The 21,641-nt window shown below is 43.5% G+C and overlaps 1 protein-coding gene across 1 annotated transcript in view; it reads right to left on the reverse strand.

The window, feature by feature from the left end:
- LOC143004489 (transcription initiation factor TFIID subunit 4) overlaps positions 1-21,641 on the reverse strand; it is a 67,478-nt gene that overhangs the window by 4,994 nt on the left and 40,843 nt on the right. The window contains exon 13 of the mRNA XM_076155394.1: positions 17,035-17,157. Within this exon, the coding sequence (XP_076011509.1) occupies positions 17,035-17,157 (123 nt within the window). The remainder of the gene's footprint in view (positions 1-17,034; positions 17,158-21,641) is intronic.

Here is a 21,641-nt window from a genome sequence, read left to right on the forward strand (position 1 = left end):
CACCCACACACTGAGTAACATATACGTACGCTTGTACTCTGCAACAGGAGGGAAAACACTGCTCAGCATTCATGTTGTGGGATTTAGAAACTCCCTTTCTTGGTTTGAAACAGATAAGTTCTTCATGATGCAGCATGATTGTATTGTTGTACTTTGATGCTGAGAGTATAATCTGACATCTTTGCTTCAGGCTAAGATTACATACAGTACATATATACTGTATATATACATACTGTATATATATATATATATATATAATGTAACTGAGAGACAATTGACAAGGAAAATACATCAGCAAAAAATATGAATCAGGTCGTGCTCTCGAAACCTAAAACCAAAGGGAAACATTAACAGATTTTGGTGAATGTTGGCTTTGTTGTCCTAAAATCATCACTGGCCTCTTGGCAGGTCACCAAATACTACTTTGAAATTGTCCTGAGCCTAAAGGTTAAAGGATGTGCAAACTTAAGCTCTTAGTACATGAGAGCTAAGGTTGAGTGACGGCTGTGTGAAGGAGTGGTGGGTAATCACACACTTCACCAAAAACCTTTTGAGTATCAAACGATGGAAGATGGGCGTAAAAAGTCTGTTCCTCTCTGATGGAGGATCACATCTTGATTACATGTTTGAATACAATGTGTTTCAACAAAGACCCTTTTATGTGAGACACGCGATTAATCAAGCATCTCACTTATAACGTCGTTAAAATGGCTCAGAAGTGGAAATCATGAGGCAGCACGAGTTCCTCCTACTGGTCAGTGGGGGCACCTGCATGAGGGAGGGCGGGATCGTGCAGGGAGAGTGTGTGTGTGAGTGTGTGAGCCTCCAACACGACGAGTGGCGACATCAGGTGTGATTTATTATTAATATAATTTCATTCATCATCATTAATATGGTTTCACAGACCTTTAGTGAGCGACTGCACAGGCCTGACTCACTCACTACCCGACTGACCAATTTGCTGACTGAAGGTCTGACTGGCTGCCTGGTTGACTGTGTGCCAGGACGCAAAGCTTTCCCACATGTCATCCCTCCATGCCGCATTTCAGTCAAGGAACGCTGCCTTGTCCCTCCACAGTGTTTACAGTGTGGAGCCCAGCCGTGGGAGTGCAGCCCCGCTTCTCCCTCCACGCTCGGCCTGAAACGCCTCTCCTACGGCCGCCATTAATCAGCAACAGAGACTCACTCACTCTCTCCCTCTCTCTCGCTTCTCCCTTTTTCTCGCTCCTCTACGCCCACAGACATGCTGGATGAGGCCATTTTGAAAGAGTTAACAGATGTCGGCTGATTTGCCCCGGGCTTTCTGACATTGCCCGAGTGATGTATTTGATGTGGAGTTTATTCAGCTCTAATAAACGTATAAAGAATTAGAATAATAATTCACAGATGTACATACCCAGATTATATGGCAGAGCCGCTCTTTGAAGCAGACAAAGCAGCCAAGATTAACAAAACCAGGGGAGAGGATGAAGAGGGTTTTGGTTTAGTCCGGCGATAATCAGAGAGGTCAGGATGAACTAATACCACAGCTTTATGTCCACACAGAGACACAGATGGCCTTTGTTCATATCACAGGTCCTTTTAGAAAACCTTTGCCACTGTGCTGTTTGAAGCAAAGGGAGCTGTGGCTGAAACACACTTGATGTATCTGCTTCTCCTTGTCTTATAAAAAGCTTTTTTTAATTTGTCATTTTGTGAACAACAGGGAGAAAAAGCGAAGGAGTAAGGGAAAATACAGCGGCATGAGGGTGAGGGCCAGCATTCTGATCATGGGCAAAAAAAATGAGGGAATTACTTTCAAAAGCAAACAACTTCCATTTGGTTCACTACTAAAGAACAACAAATCTCAAAAATGGCCAGTTGCAGCACATCTTAATACCCACATAAACCATAAAAACAGCTACACAGCTCCATGGCAATGCATAGCAACCGTGCAGAATTTCAGTCAAGGAGAAAGAAGGCAAAAAAACACCTTATTACTTCTAACTCCTGCAAGCCATTTTGGTCTCCAAAGGTTTTAGAGCGCCGCAGGCCATGTGTCTGCAGTGTTTCGGGAAATGACTTGCCTTCGCACGAACACTGCTATGTTCTGCAGCACTGCTGCCCCCAGCATCCCCGCTCAATTTCTGTTTAACCCCTTCCTGCCTTCTCTCACACTGACTCACTGCAACAGAGAGCTCACACCCAGCTCACACAATGCTGTCATACAATTCAGCCTCCTACAAGCAACGCAAATCAGAGCAGCTTTTTCACGGGCTAACACATTAACTCCTCATCTAATTTGGCTACTTAAGCATGTGATAGCTCTTAACAAACATGGCGCAGGAAAGGCGTAAGGTTATATGGGGCATAGAGAAATGCAGTAAAAAGCCCCCTCACCATTCCACTTGATCTACTACGATGTGCGACACAGTTTGCACACTTGAGTGTGTATCAACGGTGGATTAAATCTGCAAACTCGTTGACACAACACATAATTAAAACATCTTGCTCGAGGTCAGGAATTTTCTAATTAGTAGTGTACTGACAAAGCTGCAATTCCATCGCCCTGAGTTTCAAAGTCCACAGGTTACTGCTAAGATGAAAGCTGACCCTGGAGCACTATTCTGCAGGGCTGCTCGTACAATTCCTCAGAAGACAGTCACAGGGTCACCCAGCTAAACAGTGTGCGGCACCCGGAACCTTCCTTCCAAACAAAGAACTTCAAACTTTCCCCCCCCCCTTGCTCTCTTTTCAACGTGAAAGAAACAAAAGATTGCGTGAAGGCAACAGAGGAAGAAACCATAACAGTGTTTTTTAATCTGTTTAATTAAAACGCTGGAAGCCTGGTGAGCTGAATAACTTGTTAATACTACAAAGGCTTTATTAGCTATGTCTTTGTAGCTCAGGTTGACGACCGCAGCCTAAAAACATCCGTGTTCACATATTGGTTTGTACGGATGTGACATTAACCTGAAGTTCAGTTCAATCTGGTGATGATTCTGTTGCCGCTGTGATTTATAAAGCAGCTTTATTGGTCTGACAATCATGACGTCAAACCGAGAAACGTGTTCATTTTCAAGTTCCTGCTCTTTGTTGTCTGCTGTGGAGAGAGTAAAAGTAACTGAGAAACCACTAATAGCCGGTCTGGGAACCACGACAATTAACACCGGCCAAGAATCTTTGGCTTCATAAAGCATCAGGAAGCAGAACTTTTCCAACATTAAATATTCAAGGCGTTTCATATAGAAAATGAACCCAATTAGAGTTAAAATAGGAAAAGTGTAATGAGTCTCAAGTCAGAATGCTTGTCTTCAGAACTACTCACTAATGAGCCCTTGTTGGTTTTGCAGACTTTACTTTCTGTGGTGTGGCACTGTCATTTGGGCTGGTTTTTAATTTTTAATACAAGTTGAATGAGAGGGTGGTGACTGAGTTAATAATCCAGGCACTGGGGTGTTTTGCAGCCGGTGAATCGCTGGGAGAAGTTGCCAAATGAGGCTTGTGGTCCAACTCTTTGATGTCTTTGCGAAACGCTCTAAATGGGAACAACTAGTTAACAAAAAAGCTTATCGGTTTAGAGTGGTATCGAAAAATAAATGACCGCACTAAAGGAAAAGCGTCGTGCAAATGGCCTAATTAGGGAAAACAGTAGGCCAGCAAAACTTCATCGCGTGGAATAATACGGCGTTCGACACAAGCAGGCACTGACTTGAGACTGAGATGAGAGACCGAGAGGCAGCGTGGATCCCAGTGCTCTGCAGACATCGCTGCTGCTCTGTCAATCTCCCCATAAATCCTCATACCAGCGGTGACACATTTCACTTACAAGAAAAGAAACGCACCAAGGGGCTGGATATGCAGATGGAGGAGATTAGAAAGCACATTCACACACCGAATTGTTGCTTGATCTCAAATTGACATAAATGGGGCCATTTTTGACATCATTTAGCCATCACAGGCTCAGTTCCAGCGCTGCTGTCACTGGTCTCTGTGCACCTGATGTGACGCCTGCTAAGTGCGAGAGACAGGAAGAAGGTCTGATTAAAATCAAGGCTCTTCTGGGGAAAGAGTGGAGTTTCATGTTTTATATAGATGGCCCAGAAAGAGGAACCAAGACTTAACTGAGGAACTTCTGTGAACGTTTCTGGCCCCTGAGTGTCGACTTGAGAGGGGTAGCTTACTTTCAAAAAGTTTTTCAAAAAAGAAAAGTATTTCACGATTTTAATACATTTGAAGATGATGTTAACAAATATATTTAACATATGTGTTCATGCTATTTCTACTTCTGCCTCTGCTCACAAGCTACAGACTCACGCAGATTCCATGGTTCATAAATACACTGTCACACACAACACACACAGTAAATTAAAAAGTGTGACGAAGTGTGTGTGTGTGTGTGGGACGGAAGGGGTGAAATGGGAGGTGGTGTTATTACATTTGCACTCACTCAGGGTGCTTCACTTTTCACATTTGCTAGTGTTTTACAGGAGGCCTCCCATCAGGCCCCAAGGCTTCCTTCCTACCTGCACAGCATTTTGGCAACCTACTGTATAATATCACATACAACGGCATCATTTCCCAGGCAGCTGTGTGTGTATGTGTGAGAGAGAGAGGGTGTTTTAACAGTTAACAGTTATCTACAGTACATATTGACTCGGTTTAAATCCACAACTTTGTCTGCCATAATAATTACACATCTAGTAAAAAGGAAGTGCTTGATTGTTCCTGCACCTGAGGCGGGCGGCTGCAGGAGTTGCCCGTCGGCGCCCGGCAAACACACCTCTGGCGCTGCCTGATATCCAAACAGCTTCAGAACACACCCACAGCCATTTTGTTCCATGGCGTAATGGCGGCATCCTATTAGACTTGATGTGAACAGATACTGCCACTGCGAGCACAGTTTAACGTGCTGCTAGGCAGAGCTGAACCAAAGTTAGGATACGCTGGACAGGTAATAAAGACGGCAGGGGCCTGTTTAATAGTTGTCAACAAGTCAGACCACACACATGCATGACTATACACCTCAATATGCACACACACACTCACTCACATAACAAAGCTGTGGTGTGTAGTGACACAGACCAACCCAGGAGGTATGTTTACATTTTGTGGCTCTCTGGACCTTGTTGTGTGTGTATATAAAATCGCTCCAAAACGCCAGACAAGCCTTCCAAGCCAAACCACATCTATTGCTCAGACCTGCCATGACATGTAATCAGCACACTGATGCGGGTGGCAGAGGCCAAATCGGGAAATTCACAACTCTCCCAAAGTTCTATCAGTGGCGGGCGTTCATTAGTCCAACAAATACATAATTTATGCAATCTAAAAAATACATGTGATCATGAATCAAGTGGGGGAATGAGAGACAGAGAAACACCCAAGTTCTCTGGTGATGCCAATTCTTTGTTTGAGGAGTGAACAGAGGTTTCGTACTGGCAACCAGCATTGTTGTACTACAGCTTAGAGGACAAACCAGAGCCAGACTTAGTGACACTCCAATGTAAAATAGAAGCAATCTGTGTTTATTAAAATACTTTTTCTCCCAGACTGTCACATTTCACATGCACTTACCATCGCTCACATCCTCCATGTGCGGGTTTACTTCATTCAATAACCATAACATGAAGTCGTATTTGTTTCACTGGTCCTAAATATACACTAAGAAATCATATTTGTGCATTTTCATGTAAATAAAAGACTGCATGCCCATTTACAGACTTTGGGGGACAGTAGGGTAGATCGGATGGCAACTGACATGAGCAACAAACCACTGGGATTACACAACATTTTATCAAGTAGGAACAACACAAACAGGCACCCCAAACAGCACCAGAGCCCATCGCCTCTATCCCCTCTGCTTTAAGGACTGATAACACTCGTGTGTGTGCGGTGATGTTTGAATTCTGCTGAGATTATTTGTCAAAAACGCCTGAATTTCACAGTTAATTGGCCTTCCTAATTAGCACAGGAAGTCTAATTCCCATTGCAGTCAGTGTGCTAAATGGTAAAGCTTTAGCAAGCGGATGCCGTCCCTTTTTGTTGAGCGGAGAGAGACTCCCCCGTGCAACAGCTACACTGTACATTACACACTCAATGATCGATTCTAAATCTTAATTAGGGAAACGACAAACAAGCAAGGGGACTTAATGAAGTGTGTACCTTGTCAAACAGCTGGCTGAATATATTTATTGAGATATATGTTAAATTTAATGATTCGGGCAATTAACCGTGGACCTCTCCGTAATCTCCCAGGGACATAAAGGGGGCGCCGAGGCAAGTGCCAGGGCCGCAGACCGAATGGAAAGCAGCTGACAAATATTTATCATCCCCAGTGTCCTGAAACCGGCGTCGGCGACGGCTGAGAGGACCTTGTGTTCAGAAATAAAGATGTCATGGAAATCTCACTCCCTGGTGTGCTTTATTTCCACTGACGCGTCTCTGAAGCTCTAATAAGATATGTTTCAGGCGCTCTCTGCTGTGCTGGGGCATCATCCCCCCGTTTAATGATCTGAGATGTTCTGCAAAAAAACAATAGAGAATCATAACAAAGGAGATCTAAAAGTGGGCACAGTCTTTATCATCAGGGGCCGTTTCTTTTTTTTCTATTTTTTTCATGGCCATCCATTCCTAGTTTCTTTTTTTTCTTTTTTTTCTAAATTGGTCAAATGGAAAGCAGTGAAAAGCGAGGGGGGAGAAAAAAAATTAAGCTGAGCCGAAAAGTGCGACTTGGATTTAATATTTTATAATTGCCAAGGGACATTCTAAGATCAATGAATTTTTGCCCGGGACGCACATCAGAAAGAGATGTACTTCAGTCTTTTTAGGGAACATTGGTCTATTTAATTCCAGTGTCTGATGCATGTGAAATATGCCTTCCATGGCCTCCTTCTTCCTCCCCAGGCGTCGCTGCGGGCAGACATTACCACTTTTAATGGGCCGCCATACGAAGAGGCGAGTCAGCCAATAACCCATCCTCGCTAATGGATCGCCTTGTTTGTTCTCTGTCACCATTTTCTGCGGCTAATTTTAGTCTTGTTTATATGTTGAGAGACAAAACAGAGGACACTTTATCACAACAATATGTTACCGCAAAACAAGTGTGATAAATGGCCCCATCTGGTTGAAGGACAGTGTGAGTAATGTAATACTGGTGCGATTCATTTACATGGATGATCTCTGTCGAGTAAAGGAAACGGTGGTTGGTCCAGGTTATGAGGGTAACTTCAAGTGTAATTGGAAGCCAAAGCCGGGCTTCTCCCAGTGGGGGACTGAGGGGAAAAAGGCACTTCTGGGGCCTGTAATAAAAAGCTCGAGGAGGGGAATAATGGCTGTAGTTAACAGTAGTAGTTTTCAGGTGAGGAAATGATCAAATGACTTGATTTATTACCAGCTGCTGAACCATTCAACAGCATAATTACAAGCCAGTTACTCTGAATTTCATCTTAACAGTACTGCCAGCTTCCCTCATGCTGCATTAAAAGGAATATACACATCTGTTTGCCTTGGTTTGTGTGCAGGAGTTACATATTTTGGTAAACACAATAAATAAAGGACAGTTTCAAAGCTTGATTTTAACAAGAAAAGCATGACATCATTTATTTATAGTTGGCATTAAAGGAGAGAAATCTAAGGTGGTACGGCGACAGCTTTGCCTAAAGAAAATATAGAGTCAAGCATCACCCGGAAGATCAAAAGCCAGAACCAGCAAATCTAAGCAGATGATATCATGTTGTTCATATTAACTACATATTTTTTTCGCTTTCACAATAAAAGCCTTCCATTGAACGCAACAATGTTCCGCCTGACCTACATTGCGAAGGAGTGACAGGAACTATGTGGATCTGATGCTCTCTGCAGCGTGGGCATTACATTTATAAAACTTGTAACAAACATAGTGAAACAAAGATAATCCATGCAGCTGCCTGTTCCATTTGGTAAGTAGGATCATGTGGAGCAAGGGCAAGTCCCTGTGTTCAACCTTTCCACTCGACACAAGGGTTTACTGCCAATACATTTCCAACATATAAACAATATCCAGTATGGAGAAACGATGCAAAAACATAAATCCTAACAAGCAACTGAAAGAGAAAAGCTAGAGTATGATGCCAAATGTAAAGATGGCGCTACATTATTTAGTACTGTCTGGAGCTTTGAGGCAAGATCTGCTGCTTACAGAATGCCTAATGTACACCTCCACAATGAAAAGTCCTGAATCAGACAATGGAAAATTTAAATCACTCTCCATGTTAGCATTTGTGCCGTCTAGTAGTGCTGTTTTGCCTACTCCATACATATTACACCCTCTCCTCCACCTCTCTTGGCATTCTTCTGCCCCCCTGCCAGCACCTAATGAAATCTTTTACACCTTTTTTTTTTCTACATTTCTTTACCCGGGGCTCAAACCTTGACAGCTGACAATGGAGCTGACGTAAAACTTAAAGTCAAAGGAAAACAAACTTGAATAAACGGTGACAAGAAAACTTACTGCTACCTGGAAAACGCCATGGAGCTTTGCAGCACAAAGCAATCAGGGTTAATTCTAAGCGCATCGTAGGAGGCACTATAAATAAAGACAGAGCGCCATACAAAGACACAGGAGTTTCTTAAGTGAGCCATAACAGAAAGAACTCTCTCTCTCTCTGCTCTCTAGAGATCCACCATGAGTTCATGTTGACAACTTCATTAGCAGCGCCAGTGTCTCAAACTCTCCAATCGTTCGACAACACCATCACATGTTAGGACTTTATTTCCTTAAGACTTAGCAGGCTAGAGTTTCTAGTTCCTCCAGGATAGAGGAACACAGGAAGGCACTGACTGAGGCGTTTTCTCTGCCGATCCCTGTGAGTAGCGAAGGCGTGGGATGAGGATGGTGGGTACAGAACAGCGTGGGGCCCTGGATGTTAGGCTGTCCCCATGTCCCTGGCCAGGAGGCTGGCTAGGAGAGCCAAACGTTACAGGCCCGCCTCCACAGCAGCGAGGCGGAGAAGAAAAAAGGCAGCAAAATTCATTCTTCAGAAATTTAATTATATCAAGATTAACAAGGGAGGTAATTAATTTCTTTAAGATGGGTATCTCTTAAGTGCCTGGGGCGCAACTTTGTTGTCAAAACTGTATATTTAACCATTATTTCAGGGCAAGGTTTTACAGGCAGACATGGTGGGGATCACTTCTTTGCCATAAATATGCTTATATAGGAGGCTCTTATTTGCTCATACAAATTTTCACATTGATGTACATATATTTATTTAAAATGTTTATGACATTTCCCAAAATTTCCATTTCCCTTTCCATTTCCTGATTATAAACTTTTATAATCAGGAAATGGCTCAATAATATTTTTAAAGTGCCTCTTGTTTTTATTAAACTATAAAACAGGGAGCAAATAGGATTCTGGAAAGTCCACACATTATAAATTTGTGTTGCTCCTATTGTGCACCTGGTCATCCAAGGGCATCTTTCTATGAAACGCCTCTCCTGAGATTTCATCCATTTGTCCCCATTAAATGTTAAGGGTTTTTTGAGGGAGTCTTTCCTCCACTTATCAGAAAGCTGCTCTGGGTCTGGCCGTGATGATATGAGAGCCTGTGGGGGCCCTCAGAGGCATTGTGGTAAGTGATACTGGGTTATACGTGTAAGTGACCCTTTACAGGTTGACCTTTATATCAATCAGGTCTTTGAATGTACAATAGACATCTATATCAATATTGTGAATGTTTTCTGATGATGTAAATGGTTTGTTTACATCTCTAATAGCTGTAAAGCCAAGTGGCACATTTTTATTCTAATTTTTAAAAAGCCAAAATTCCAAAAGGGTCATCATGAAAACAATGTGGCTTTGAGTCAAAAATATATTACAAAAGATTGAGGATTGTGATGTTTGTTGTTTGATCTTGTTGTGTGTGTTCTCTTAGTACAGACATCAGAAACAAGTATAGCAGTTAATTATATTCTATTGCTTTAGAGGTGCTGAAGTTGAATGATTTCAGTTACTGGATTAGTTTTAACGGAAATGTAAAAACAAACAAGGGATAGGAAGATAATTAATATAAATGTTTCAAAAACTACAAAGATAAAACATACTGCACTCCGTGAAAAGGATTTTTTCTTCACTTGAACAGGAAACATGTAAGACATATATCCATGCTACTGTAACTCTTTAACATAACATCCATTTTCAAAGAGACAAATATTCAAATGTGGAGTTGAAATAGTTTCAGTTCATTGATATTAACTTATGTATATTGGGTGGGCTCAGGTTGGTTCATTGAAATGATAACAAGGAGTAAACTGTGTATGGATATTTGTGATAAAGGTGAAAAAATGTTTGCATTAATGCTATAACTGCAATCTGAGTGGTTTAACCCACTCATGCTCTATAGTGCAGCAGTGATAACATGATGCTCTGCTCAGTACAGGGTGAGGAAAAGTTGGCAAAGTGCACAGTGTTAACGCTCTGAGAGCGGATGGCATCAGGCCAACAAGCCCCTATAACCATTATGAAGCCTCACCTCTGTCTCCTTTGTGTCCTCACTGCAAATACGTAAAATTGCCGTGAGATGTACAGTCAAACTAATATTACAGTCTCCCTGACATTATGAAACCAAAAGCAGCCGCTCTTTGCCCTCTTTAATCATATTTATGAACCAGTGATATGCAGTGTGAAAGAGCTCACGCAAGAATACTGACGCTTCATTAAGGGCTGTTATAAATCACAAATCCACACATGTACCGATTCTAAATGGCAGTTGTGAGAGAAATGAATAATTTAACAAGAGAATGCAATAGTCAATCAGGGTTTACTGTCAACCAGCGGATCAAACCGTGTGCTTAAGAGCGTCACAGTATGAGAGAGGAGAGGTGACATCTTGCGTCATGCGTGGCCACAAGACAATTACGCGTCTCTATTGCGTAATGCCGCCTGGCACAGAGCGGAAACGTTACACCGGTAACCCCATTCTGAGGGTCTGTGGCGGTAACTGCGCCTGCTTCAGGAGCCACAGTCCATAACACGCCTCCATGTTAATTACTTCATTACATCTGTCGTACTAGTATGTCATCCCTGGATTCAAACACGTGAATATAGCTTCATCAATGTCCGCGCTGTCCCCAAGATCCCGTTCCTTGGCGTTATGGGATACTATCACAAGATAATTATCCTGCAGCCTCAAGATAATTAGCACGTTCCCACGCTTTCATAAGTGGTGGCCGCAACTTATTTTTATGAACACAGGATGTCACCTCCCCTCTTCCATACAGAGGATTAAAGACGAGAGTCGGAGGGTTTTTCCATTGAAATTTCCCCCCACAGTGTCTGGACATGGAAAGGAGTAAGCGGAGAGAGAAGACGAGAAGCAGGGAGGGAGGGTGTGGTGTTATGAGGAAGAGGAGGACACAACAAGTAGCTCGCTCGGTGCTGTCAACCCTCCTACTAGAGACCATACATGACTTTTTACACTGGTATGATTCACAACAGATTCAGATGGAAAAGAGAGAAGGAGGAGGAGGAGGAGGAGGAGGAGGAGTAAGTAGCTTTCTACCACACTGTCCCTTCTTCCAGCATGCATTTGGCCAAACCAAACAGCCTGGTCGGTCCCGCTCCTCTGAGTCCCTACGCCCGCCTCCTCCCCCAGCCCCGGAACCCTTCGCGCTCTGCGAGTTTCCTGTTTGTCTGGTTGAAGACCTGGCCGTTTTGCTCCCAGGCGGCGGCGGCGCATTGGGAGGTTACGCGAAGCGGAGAGGGAAGAGGGAGAAGAAGAAAAGCACAAGAGAGACGGACAGAGGGGAGGTTGGCGGGGAGAAAGAAGGCGAAGGGGAGAGACAGTGAACACTCTCGAGTTGGGATTGATTTACTTCATTAACCGAGATTACAAGTTTAACTTACAAACCAGAGGTCAAAATTTCTCATTAACAAGGGGACCGTGGAGAACCTCAGGGCTTGGAGACCACTCTTATTACTGACTACACATTTCAATCTGTCTTTGATGTTCCATGTCTGCCTTTCTACCCCCTCTTTCCCCCCCTCCTATTTTTTTGGCAGTGAGGTTGATTTTAATTGTAGCTATAGAACAGAGCATAGTTTGCCTGTAAGCCAGCCTCCACATCTGTAGTGAGTGCAGCTTTAGTGATATTGGGTGCAGTCCATAGCTCGGGGCTAATTTTAATGGTCCCCCCCCCTCCCCCTCCCTCCCTCCCTCCCTCCCTTCATTGGAGACTCAGATTGTTTTCCACGTGATTCCTGTTAATTTAGCTGGAGGAAAGGGCATCAGTTTTCCTTGTGCTTTTTCCCCCTCTCTCCCCATGCCTCTCACTCTATTGCCTCACTCCTTCTTTCTGATCTACAGCCTCAAAGAAAGAAGGTGAAATGAATTCAAATGGAAAAATAGGCTGTGCTCACTATTAAATCGCTCACCTACCTTTGTCCCTTGCTTTGTGCCTGGTCGGGGTAGATAGGAGGGAGTGTGTATGTGGCTGTACACACTGGGGCAATTTAGCTTGCGATTGTGGCTTCTTTTTTTTTTTTTACGTCAGCAAACAAAGCTCTTCCTTTGATGTGATAAATGGCCTAAGTGCCTCCATGATAACTCTGAGCTCGTAAATGTGTCAAGGATGTTTCAGAGCTCTGAGCTTGTTTAACACTGCGGGACGCTTCATCACTGTGCATCTAGGCCCATTTTACATCGGCCAGCCTTTCATCCTAACCTCGAATGTCCTCTCTGGAGTTATCCGTGTCATTTAGGCGAGATGCAGCAATGGGAAAGGGAGGATTTCACAAAACACGAAAATCAATGAGGGGAAGGGAAACAATAGAAAGGTTCAAATAATGTTCAATGTCTGTAAGTACAGCTTACAGAGAGTGTGAGTGTATCAGTGTTACTATTACACCTGTATTTGCCAGACTGTCCACCACTCTACATGTCAATAAACTAAAATCTATCTATCTCTACAACATACAGATACTGACTTAACTGCAGAGGAACACATAGCTGAGCTGGTATACAGTCAGAGTTAGAGTGCTTATACGCCTGTTAAAACCTTAACTATCCTCACATTTAGGCAACAAATGGCCTATTCCAAACCCCATGTAAACACCGTAACCTACTGAGACTGACATCTGCATAAATCAGTATATGCTCTGTCTGCTTTACAGACCTAGATTGGGGATGAAAACCAGGTAAACCACCTCCCCTCCCTCACCTGGCAGACTCGCCCTCATACTGATCATGTACAGTACAATTCAGAAAACAGTGTAATCTGATTAGTTCCCCCTTTTTGCCTTTATTGCACTACGCCGACTAACCAGTGAATAACCCAGTGAGGGTTACCAAATTGACATATTGGTAACACTGCCAGACCTTTAGCAGTTCAGCGGAACATATTAAAGAACATTTTAGGAAGGAATGATGCCTAATGCCTACTGCCTACTCCAGTTCTCCTCAGGCAAAGTTGGTGCATAACAAAAAAAAAACCCAGATAAAGAAATTTTTGCAATAACTCAACACATTTTAATCTCCCATCAGGGTCCAATCCTCCATTGGATCTAATTGCAGACGATGCACAAGCTCATAGCTGGAGGGCAAAGGTGATCTGGGCCAAGGTCACATTCCATTCCACCTCCAGCTACCCTTTGTCATCACACTTCATCCTTCCACCTTCTTTCTCATGGTAGCTCACCCCATGACTTTTGTACAGCACTTCAAAAGCCCATGTGTGCTGATTGCAGGACTATGTTTTGGGGCTGTGAAATGGGGACACACGGCGAGCTGTAGGGGGCTCGCCCTGTGTCCCCTGTGCCTGTGCGGCCCTTGCCTGTGCTGTGACCCACCGTTGGGACCGCAGCAGGACCTCCTCCAGGGACCGGCCAGCAGACCCAGTCATTGGCTCCTTCGAACTAATCCGCCCTGCGGAGCCCTGTAAGGCCCCCTTTGTTCCCTCGTGCAGACTAGATCAGGCTGGAGACAGACACTCCAGCCTTGACTGGCTATCAGTTTCACAGCCTGTGGCCATCCACATCCAGGCACAGACCCAAGCCCAGCCTGGATGTAACGAAATTGTCACCTGAATTCCGTCACAGTCTGAACATGGTGGAAAGGTGGTCTCATGAGGGAAAGAAGGAGCAGGAGGGAGGGAATATAGAAGAGGATGATTTCAACAGGAGCTCGGGTGCTCAGTGAACAGAGCAGGATCTCAACAAGGCCATTATCTGGCTCCTAATTTGAGTTCTGGCACAGCACTGAAGGGCTGCCTTTGTCTGGGATTAATGCGGAAAGCTCAGGATGCGATGTCAGAGGGAAATAATCAGCGTGGGCCCTTCATAACGTTGGCTGCCTGTGCTCCTGGCCAGGGCCCCCCGGCTCATTTCTGTGGAGATGAAATCTATGACAAGCCCCTCAGTGAAGCTAAGAGCAGGCAACAGTCCAGTAACACCCACAGGCCTCCAGGCATCCTGTGACCCCCTTAGAAAAGTCACATTCACTTTGCTCTGGAGAAGGAAAGAGAGCGCCGCAGGCACTTCCAGCCCATGTGAAATGAAGAAATGTGAGGAGGTGAAAACGAAGTGAAAATAAGTTAAGATTCCTCCTCCGCCCCCTCTGCAATCACTCCAGAGGAGGGACACACTGAGACTTCACTTCATTATGCCCCTCTAATTAAACATGAACAGGACATTAAAAAGGGAAAATGCTGAAAAAATAGACTGCAACTGGAAGAATACATATTCATGTTTATGTTGTGTGACTGCGTTTCAGAGAGCATTTTATTGCAGCAGAAGGTTGCAGGCTAATAACCATCAGGGTAAAACATTCTGAGGGAGGTTGGCAAAGCACCCAAGGACCAGAAGTAATACTTTTATTTAGTTATTTATGCTATTTTGCTGGCGAAACTACGATGCACCTCTGCAGCACATTGCTGATAAACGAAGGATGTGAAGACGCATCTCAATAAGCAGATTATTAAAATGACCAATTGACATTCAAAATTCAGGCCTTTTTTTTTTTTATTAATCATATTTGCAAAAGAGTGTGTGTGTGTGAGTGTGTGTGTGTGTGTGTGTGTGTGTTTGTGTGTGTGTGTGTGTGTGTGTGTGTGTGTGTGTAATTTCAATTTTTCCCCACAACTGCCGAAAGCAAAATGTGACTGGTAACAGCAACTGTGCATGACTTCGTGTACGACCCTGCGCCAAAGACGTAAGATAGTCAAGTCAGGAGACAATTTGTAAGTAATAGCACAATTCAGCTTCATTAAGAACAGACTTAACCAGTCACAAGGGAGCATGTCACCACTCTATGCTCCCTGTCAGTGCGCACATTGTGCCATAAACAAATACATCTCTCCTTCCATCTTCTTCGTGTTCACAAATGTCATTTTTGGAGTGTGGATTATTAGATACATTCCCAAACTTGGCTAACGCAGAACAGGTTAACCATGAAGAGGATGTGTGGTATTAAGAACACAATGGCTCACAAAACCAAAGGCCCTGAGGGATGGACACCAACAAAGAAGCCTCCTCAGAAAACAAAGCTCGTCCCCAGTGCCTCCAGAAAGGTACAGAAAAAACTCTTAATTCGTGATTTCAAATTTGTTCATCTTCTTCCACTTTGTCAGTGCACAGACATGAGAACAATGGTGAGAGCTGCATACTGTCCACATCTGTCTCAACTCTCAACCTGCGTTATGCACAACCAGTGGATTTGTGGGAGAAATGATACCACACTTAAAATTGAATTCTCAGTCAATCAGTGATCAGTGACCACAGGGGAAAATCTGAAATAAAAGGAAGGCAAGGCATTCGCTCCGTCTCATTTGGGTTTGATTATTGTGTCTCATCTGAGTTCACTGGCAGGATTGTGTCTATGCACACCTGTCATTTCAACACCAACCCACTGAATAAGCCCGACAGACAGACAGACAGACAGACAGACAGACAGACAGACAGACAGACAGACAGAGGGAACTAAGTGAAGTTGAGTCCCACTGTGAAATAATAGTGCAGAACATTTAAAGTTGTTTTCTGACCACTTTGTATTTAATCATCATCATTTCAGCATGGCAGCATTTTTCTGTCTTAGCCTATTATCTAATTTCTTATCTTACCTCCTGACACCTTTATGACACCTTCACCTTGATAGTGTTTTTGATGCCTTTTGGTTTGAGGAATGATGCAATTTCGTGTGACGTCTGAGGTACTGATGCTTGATGCTGATATAGGTATCAATCCATTAATGACTTTAATTACCATTAAGTGAGATCTGTCTTCAGCTTCAATTGTTGTTCTCAAATGTGCTTTGTACATAAAGTAACTTAAACCCCATAGACTTGTTGTAATGTATTTATGTTGATCATCTCATCATCTTATCTAAAGGAAGCTGCTGCTCTGCTCTGTGTGCAAAACAGAACAGTCTCAGGCAATCAACTCAACTATTCTTTAATATTTTTTTGCATTTCTGTTATGTTGGCCTCAGTACACAGTATAATGCATAAGAGAAGTGTTTTCAATGTGACTACTTGATAGTCAGCCAAAGAGAAAACCAGCAGGAGAGGTCAGAGTAATGATGCTTTAGGTTTGTTATTCTGCTCATTTGTTTGCATTCTGTCATCCATATTATAATATAAACACCATAACTTACAATCAACATTTTACTTTAACGTTGAGCTCATATTAAGGAAACTTGGAATGCAATTCTGTACCGAAGAACCAAAGTATATTGTTGAATTCTGAGTGCTCAGAAAATGCATTTAACTGGATGCTACTAGGACAACGTCCCTACAATGGACGGTGATGTAATTGCAACCCCTGCCTACGGAGGCAGCAGATCTTCTACCAGCAGAGACAGAAGAGGAAGCTGATGGAGGCACAGGTGGTTAGGTGGAACTTCAAGAACTTCATGATAATAGCGAGGTAGGAGGAGAGGGTAATGAGTTTCAAACCTATATACCAAAATAATCAATATTTCAGCAGGGAAGTGGATCTAATACAGCTTAAGTAACATTGAAGTTGTATGTATCAAAGGGTTTAAGGTAGATGTGTTTGAAAACAGAATGAGTGATTGTTACCTCGGTCCCTGATGGGGTGGCTCCTGGAGAATCCACTTTGCGTCTTTTGCGGGGTCCAATGGCGGCTAGTGCTGTAAGGTTGGCATCTCGCTGCCTGATCTGGGCCAGTTCCTGCTGCTGCATCTGAAGAAGAAAAAACACAAACATATGACATATAACCTCACCCACCACAATATAAGCCACACACACACACACACACACACACACACAAACCTGTTTGTGTAACTATGTCATGTTGCAAGTTAACATAATGCATTAGCGGAGGATACAGGAGAGCCAATGAGGAAGATACTGTATCTTCTCCCTCCATCATTCTGTCTGCACATCCTGCATGAGCCTCTCTGAGCAGAACAAAATGGAAGGCTGTTGTCAGCCATTAACAGAGCTCCAGTCAGAGATGGTGTGTGTGTGTGTGTGTGTGCGCACGTGTGTGTGTGTGTGTGTGTGTAAAAGAAAGGAGTGTGGTCACATGGCCCTGGTGTGATTTTTTGCAGTTTGTGATGTATAAAGGCGAGGTGTTGCAGAGGCATCGCCCAAGGTAATGTCATGTGTAGCTGCAGGGATGAGGGGGAGCCGAGCGTTGCTATGAGCTGCCCTTTCTACAGGGTGGATGTGTGAGGGCCTGGGGACATGGCACAGAGGGTGTCAGCACTCCCTTCAACGGGCGCACACACATGCACACACACACACACACACACACACTCAGACACACGCACACACACTCACATATCAATCTTGGCCACAGCACAGGGAATGCCTACCCACCAGCTTGCCTGCATGCCTGCCCGCTGGGGGAGAGAGGCCTGGGTCGAAGCGAACAGGGACAATCAATGTGTGCTTTCATGTCTTTCATGTTCTTTTATGTTATCTCTCAGCATGTGTTCACTGGGCGCTGATGTTTGTGTGAGGCGTGCGTGTGTGTCTGATCAGGGGAAAAAATTCATGTTACTTTCAGATGGAGCTTTATAAAAGGTTGCTTTGGTGAACAAACTCTGATCTTAAATGTGTATGCAGTTGCCTCTGATTTCCACCCAAAAAAAGCCCCAGTGGCACCGCACGGCCTTTAGGGTGTTGCCACTTCACATTTAACACAACTGAACTGTTCAGAAAGATTCAAACACACTGACAACACAAACGAGGGGAAATAATAGCAGCAACAAACAGCTAGACCACGCTGACTTACAGTTTACCAGATTGGTTTCAAGAAGGGAGATAATCACAATGATTGATTGCAAAGATATAGAAGTACAGGGCTATGAGATGCTTTGAGCGAGTAAGGAGTGAGTCTCTTAAAGATATGCAAATGAGGCATAGGGGATAAGCGGTCAGACTCTGAGGATTACGGCTGGATGCTGTTCGGTGGAGATGAATATTGCTCCTGTCTACAAAGCCAGTGTAGCATTAATGTTATCAATGCTAACCTTGTTAGACTTCGCCACAAACAACACACCAATCTCCCCCCGGCCTGACCTTAAAGAAACCTGCCTCAAAGTGAGCCGGGACGGAACAAACGAGCAGAAGAAAGGGATTGAGCGAGATAGGTCCGCTATCTCACTGATGGCACCAGGATGCCGGCATCTCTGCCTGGCAGTTGGCACCAGGCATGGGCTCCTAGCGCCCACAGCAACTGCCTGCAATTTCAGATTTATGACTGTATGATAAATGAAGACTTCATTTCACCATCTGCAACCCTGCAGTCTGCGTTTCCCGTCAGTGAAGAGGCCGCCGTGACACTGGGAGACTGATATCTGATTTCAATCTGGTGCCACTAGGCTGTGTCTACCTTCCTTCCATGAGGACCGACTGATACAGGCCGGAGTTGAGCCAATGTTTAATGTGATTTTATTTTTTTCTCCTGAGGAAGTTTGACCATTGCAATCTGAGCTTATTTACCGTGCAATCATCCGTGACACACAGACACGGACATACAGATGGAGACGCCTAACAACAATAAGCTATATGAGAGAACGTCACCTTTTGTCCTCACTGTAGATCGGTCCATCATGTGTTTCCCTACATGCCACTAACTTTCTATGTGCCACCACTGTTCTTCTTTACTAAGAGTTTGTGTCATGGGGTTGTCATATGATGTCGTAGCAAACAATTGCAACAGCGGTCCATTCATAAAGCAATAAACTAAGCTGCTTTGTTTTTATTGTAATTAGCAGCTTTTTCCAGATTAAATGACTTTGTAGTGCAGGTCTATGACGTATTTGGATCACATAGAAACGTGAGAGGTCCACTGTGACCAAATAGCACAGGACTACTTCCTCCCTCCCTGTCTGCTCTACACTGCACATAATAACATCACCAAAAGCTGCAAAGGTCACTGAAGAGATTCATCCCAGATTGGAAAAATAACCATGGTGGCAGGATCCATACATTTGCCAGGTCTAATCAATGTCATCGCCTTAATATTTTGTGTTCCAAAGTCACTTAAATACCGGTGTTTCCAGTCTTCCTGTATGCCCTTTTGAGAGAGGGAACTGGGACTTGTAAAAGTCAAATTATTAGCAAAGGTCAGCAGATGGAGAACATTTTCAAGACACCCAACAGTATCTTGAATCAATAGATGGCTGCAGCTGCTGCATGCTAGAAAGAGGTGTTTAAACATTTTTAAATAGCTTAAACGCAGCGTGTCAGGTAGTAATGTTAAGGTGAATGTGGGGGGAAATGGAAAATGTCTTCAGAGAGCTTTGGCCTGGCCGGGAGTCGTTGTATTGGCCTATAAAGCCTGTTGAGACATTGCATGTGATATTGGACTGTACAAATAAACTTGACTTGACTTAATGTACATAAATATGCACATTTCCCAGATAATAAGTAGGAGAACTATGAGTCCCGAGGCTCTCTTACAGTCACTGCCCTGCTAATTCCATATCAGTTAATAGTCACCACATGAGCAACACATGGAAACGCTTTATTTAGTCACATGTTGGTGTTTAGATGGAAAGCACTGTAGTGGGTTTCCAGTGAACCAAGATTGATACTTTTCACACTCTGCTGTCATTAATGATTCAATAATTTAAACACAACTTCAAAAACTAACTAACCAAAACCTTTTTAAAGTGTCTTCTCAGGTCTCAAGTGGTGAGAGCTTCACTCACTTTTGCTGAATTTATAACCACTTTATTTATTTCCTTTATCCATATCTCATATTACATCCACAGTTAAGTAGGAGTGTCTGCTGTTAACACTGGAAAAAATGGTTTGGGCTTACTTTGCTTTTCCATGAGCATAATCATTAATTATGCCAAGAAAAAGTTGGTCTGTTTTTTCACATCAGTGTAATAAAAACCTGGTTCCATCCTGGTTAAGGCCCAGTGAGTGCACATTAACAATCTGATCTCTTCCTGTTATTACTATTTTTACAGTCAACTGTTCCCTATTCTGAAATTATTTTGTCTAACTTCCAACACCCAAGTACATTTATGTTAATACATCAATAAAGATTTCCTTCCTGTGTCAAGAATAGAGTAAGTAATCGGTGGAGCTTTTATTCTCAACACAAGAAGAAGGAGTTTGCTCCTTTATGCGGATGTCCAAAGGACCTTCGATTAGTCCGTTCAGCTCGTATGGAAGAGAAGGGAAGTTGCAGAAGAAATGATGGCCAACCTGCTGTTCTGCTCTGTTCTTTTTAACAAAGGCTTTTCTCTACGACCAACCAGCCGCCCTCTCTTCCTCCCTCTCTGCCTCCCTCCCCCTCCCTCCTCCTGGCCTGGGGGGCTGCTCACGGCCGCTCCAGACGCTTACAGACAGATGTCTTTGATAGAGCAGAACACGCGCTGCTTGACGTCACAAGCAGCTACGGGGCTGTGAAGGAAGCTAAAGGGCTTTCTGCCCTGAAAAAGACCACAGTATAATAGGAGCCATTGGATTTCAATTGGTCTCTCTCTCTCTCTCTCTCTCTCTCTCTCTCTCTCTCTCTCTCATTCTCTCTCTGTCTGTCTGTCTGTCTTTCTCTTCATCCCTCTCTCTCCCTCTCACCCCCCATCACAGTTCTGGTCGAAACAGGACACAGCAGGGAACTACTCAATATATAGACACAACATATGTCACTTCTCGCAGATGCTTTTCCCCAAAGAACCTTAGAAAAATGCATGCATGATAAGCATCGATTAGTTCCATTGGGAGTCAAATCTCTTACATTACAATGTTAGTAGTCAACCATATACACTAAGCAGAGCTCATCTATAGGCTGGAACATAGGGTGATGGTCATTGTCTACTTAGTAACCTGTGAAATTTCATTACTGTGTCATAGTTGGAGGTTAAGTCGACCTACAGAAAAATACATTCCGAAAAATACTCAAGTATTTTATGTCGTATTTGTGTTTTCACGTTATTGGCTTACAACATGGCATGAAGCCAGAGCCAAAGCCAAATTTAGTGCCTTATTACAATAAGAAAATACAGCAGAAAATATCTAGCTGAGCTAAGATCAAATCTGCAGATGGTGGAAGAAATTCTAAAATTATCTTTTGTGGCAAAAGGCAAAGGCAATAGTCAGAATCACAGACTGTAGTGAGTTTTCAGCTCCTTAAAATGAGCGTGGCATGTGTTTCCTGCATTTCTGTAATCCATAGATTTTATTCACCTGACACCCAC

This window comes from Genypterus blacodes, unplaced genomic scaffold (genome assembly GCF_046128005.1).
Source record: "Genypterus blacodes isolate CSIRO-AG114 ecotype Tasmania unplaced genomic scaffold, CSIRO-AGI_Gbla_v1 ptg000067l_1, whole genome shotgun sequence".
Classification (NCBI taxonomy): Eukaryota; Metazoa; Chordata; class Actinopteri; order Ophidiiformes; family Ophidiidae; genus Genypterus; species Genypterus blacodes.